Genomic DNA, 2,416 nt, shown 5'->3' with positions numbered 1-2,416 from the left:
CTTCCTCTTACCGTCTGCTGCACTACACTCGTTACCACCCTTCCTCTTACCGTCTGCTGCACTACACTCATTACCACCCTTCCTCTTACCGTCTGCTGCAGCTGGCGGATGCGCCTCAGCGCTGCCCTCTGCTGCTTGGCGGTGGCCATGCGGCGGTGGCGGCGGTGGCGCTGCAGCTGGTTGTTGAGGTGCTCCACGCAGTCCACCTCTGCCTGGGGCCTCGCCTTACCCTGGAGGAGGAGGAGAGGAGGAGGAGGAGCATGAGGAGGGGAGGGAGGAGGAGGAGGAGGAGCAGGGGAGGGAGGAGGAGGAGGGGAGGGAGGAGGAGGGGAGGAGGAGGAGGAGGGGAGGGAGGAGGAGGAGCATGAGGAGGGGAGGGAGGAGGAGGAGGCGGAGGAGGAGGAGGAGGAGGAGGAGGGGAGGGAGCAGGAGGAGGAGGAGGAGGAGGAGCAGGGGAGGGAGGAGGAGGAGGAGGAGGAGCAGGGGAGGGAGGAGGAGGAGGGAGGGAGGAGGAGGAGGAGCATGAGGAGGAGGAGGAGGAGCATGAGGAGGGGAGGGAGGAGGAGGAGGCGGAGGAGGAGGAGGGGAGGGAGCAGGAGGAGGAGGAGCAGGGGAGGGAGGAGGAGGAGGAGGAGGAGCAGGGGAGGGAGGAGGAGGAGGGGAGGGAGGAGGAGGAGGAGGAGGAGGAGCATGAGGAGGAGGAGGAGGAGCATGAGGAGGGGAGGCAGGAGGAGGAGGAGGAGGAGGCGGAGGAGGAGGTGAGGGAGAAGGAGGAGGAGGAGGAGGAGGAGCAGGGGAGGGAGGAGGAGGAGGGGAGGGAGGAGGAGGAGGAGGAGGAGCATGAGGAGGAGGAGGAGGAGGAGGAGCATGAGGAGGGGAGGGAGGAGGAGGAGGAGGCGGAGGAGGAGGAGGAGGAGGAGGGGAGGTAGGAGGAGGAGTAGGAGGAGGAGGGGGAGGAGCAGGAGCAGCAGGAGGCGGTAGAGGAGGAGGAGGAGGAGGGAGAGGAGGAGATAGTGTCAGTGTGTGTGCATGTCATGTGTGTGTGTGTGTGTGTGTGTGTGTGCAGCGCTAACTCCTAGTGACAGGCTTTTGTTTGTTTCATGGGTGACTTCCTGTCTAAACACAGTGCCCTGACAATAGCTCTGTGATCTCTGTGTTCTCTGTGTTCTCTATGTTCTCCTTGTTCGGTGTCCTGTGTTCTCTGTGTTCTCCTAGTTCTGTTTTCTCTGTGTTCTCTGTGTCCTGTGTTCTCTGTGTTCTCTGTGTCCTGTGTTCTCTGTGTCCTCTGTGTCCTGTGTTCTCATGTTCTCTGTGTCCTGTGTTCTCGTGTTCTCATGTTCTCTGTGTCCTGTGTTCTCGTGTTCTCCGTGTTCTCTGTGTCCTGTGTTCTCTGTGTCCTGTGTTCTCGTGTTCTCTGTGTCCTTTGTTCTTGTGTTCTCTGTGTCCTGTGTTCTCTGTGTCCTGTGTTCTCTGTGTCCTGTGTTCTCGTGTTCTCTGTGTCCTTTGTTCTTGTGTTCTCTGTGTTCTCGTGTTCTCTGTGTCCTGTGTTCTCGTGTTCTCTGTGTCCTGTGTTCTCGTGTTCTCTGTGTCCTGTGTTCTCGTGTTCTCTGTGTCCTGTGTTCTCTGTGTTCTCTGTGCTCTCTGTATCCTGTGTTCTCGTGTTCTCTGTGTCCTGTGTTCTCTGTGTTCTCTGTGCTCTCTGTATCCTGTGTTCTCTGTGTTCTGTGTTCTCTGTGTCTCTGTAGTCTCTTCATCCTCCTCTTCCTCATCTGTCAATCTTTATTTCTTCCTTTCTTTGCCTTGCCTGAAGGAGACGTTGGAATTGTAGTTTTGATACCGATCCTGCTGGCCTACAAAAACCCACCTTGAGATTGGGCTTTTACACTTCCCAGCATGCACCACCACCTCTATGGTCCCGCCCCCACGGCCTTGCTTAGACATTAACATGGGTGATCCAATCAGCTCTAAGAACGCTCAACCACACCTGGCGTAACCCTGACCAATCAGATCTCACTTCCCCGTTCCATATGTGACTGAACCTGCACATCACGTAAATGGTAAATGGACTGCATTTAGAGTACCTACCCAAAGCGCTTTTCAATATCGCCTCACATTCACCCATTCATGCACACATTCACGCACCGACGGCGGAGTCAGCCACGCGAGGCGACAGCCAGCTCGTCGGGAGCAGTCAGGGCGAGGCGTCTCGCTCAGGGACACCTCGACACTCAGCTAGGAGGAGGAGCCGGGGATCGAACTAGCAACCTGGCCGTTACCGGCCAACCCGCTCTGATTCCTGAGTCACATGCCTCCGTGCCCGCGGGCAGACCAGATGTGCTGCTGGCCTTGACCCGCCACTCCTACGTGCCACGAAGGGATGAAGAAGGAGAAGAAGAAGAAGAAGAAGAAGAAGAAG

The 2,416-nt window shown here is 57.5% G+C and overlaps 1 protein-coding gene across 1 annotated transcript in view; it reads right to left on the bottom strand.

The window, feature by feature from the left end:
• Positions 1 to 2,416, bottom strand: part of lamb2l (laminin, beta 2-like) — a 59,609-nt gene that overhangs the window by 22,659 nt on the left and 34,534 nt on the right. Inside the window, exon 15 of the mRNA XM_079741564.1 lies at positions 90 to 230. Coding sequence (XP_079597690.1) covers positions 90 to 230 — 141 coding nt within the window. The remainder of the gene's footprint in view (positions 1 to 89; positions 231 to 2,416) is intronic.

The sequence above is a fragment of the Pollachius pollachius genome, assembly GCF_949987615.1.
Source record: "Pollachius pollachius genome assembly, chromosome: 8".
Taxonomy (NCBI): Eukaryota; Metazoa; Chordata; class Actinopteri; order Gadiformes; family Gadidae; genus Pollachius; species Pollachius pollachius.
The sequence above is the reverse complement of the archived record's forward strand: the minus strand, read 5'-3'. Positions and strand labels throughout refer to the sequence as shown.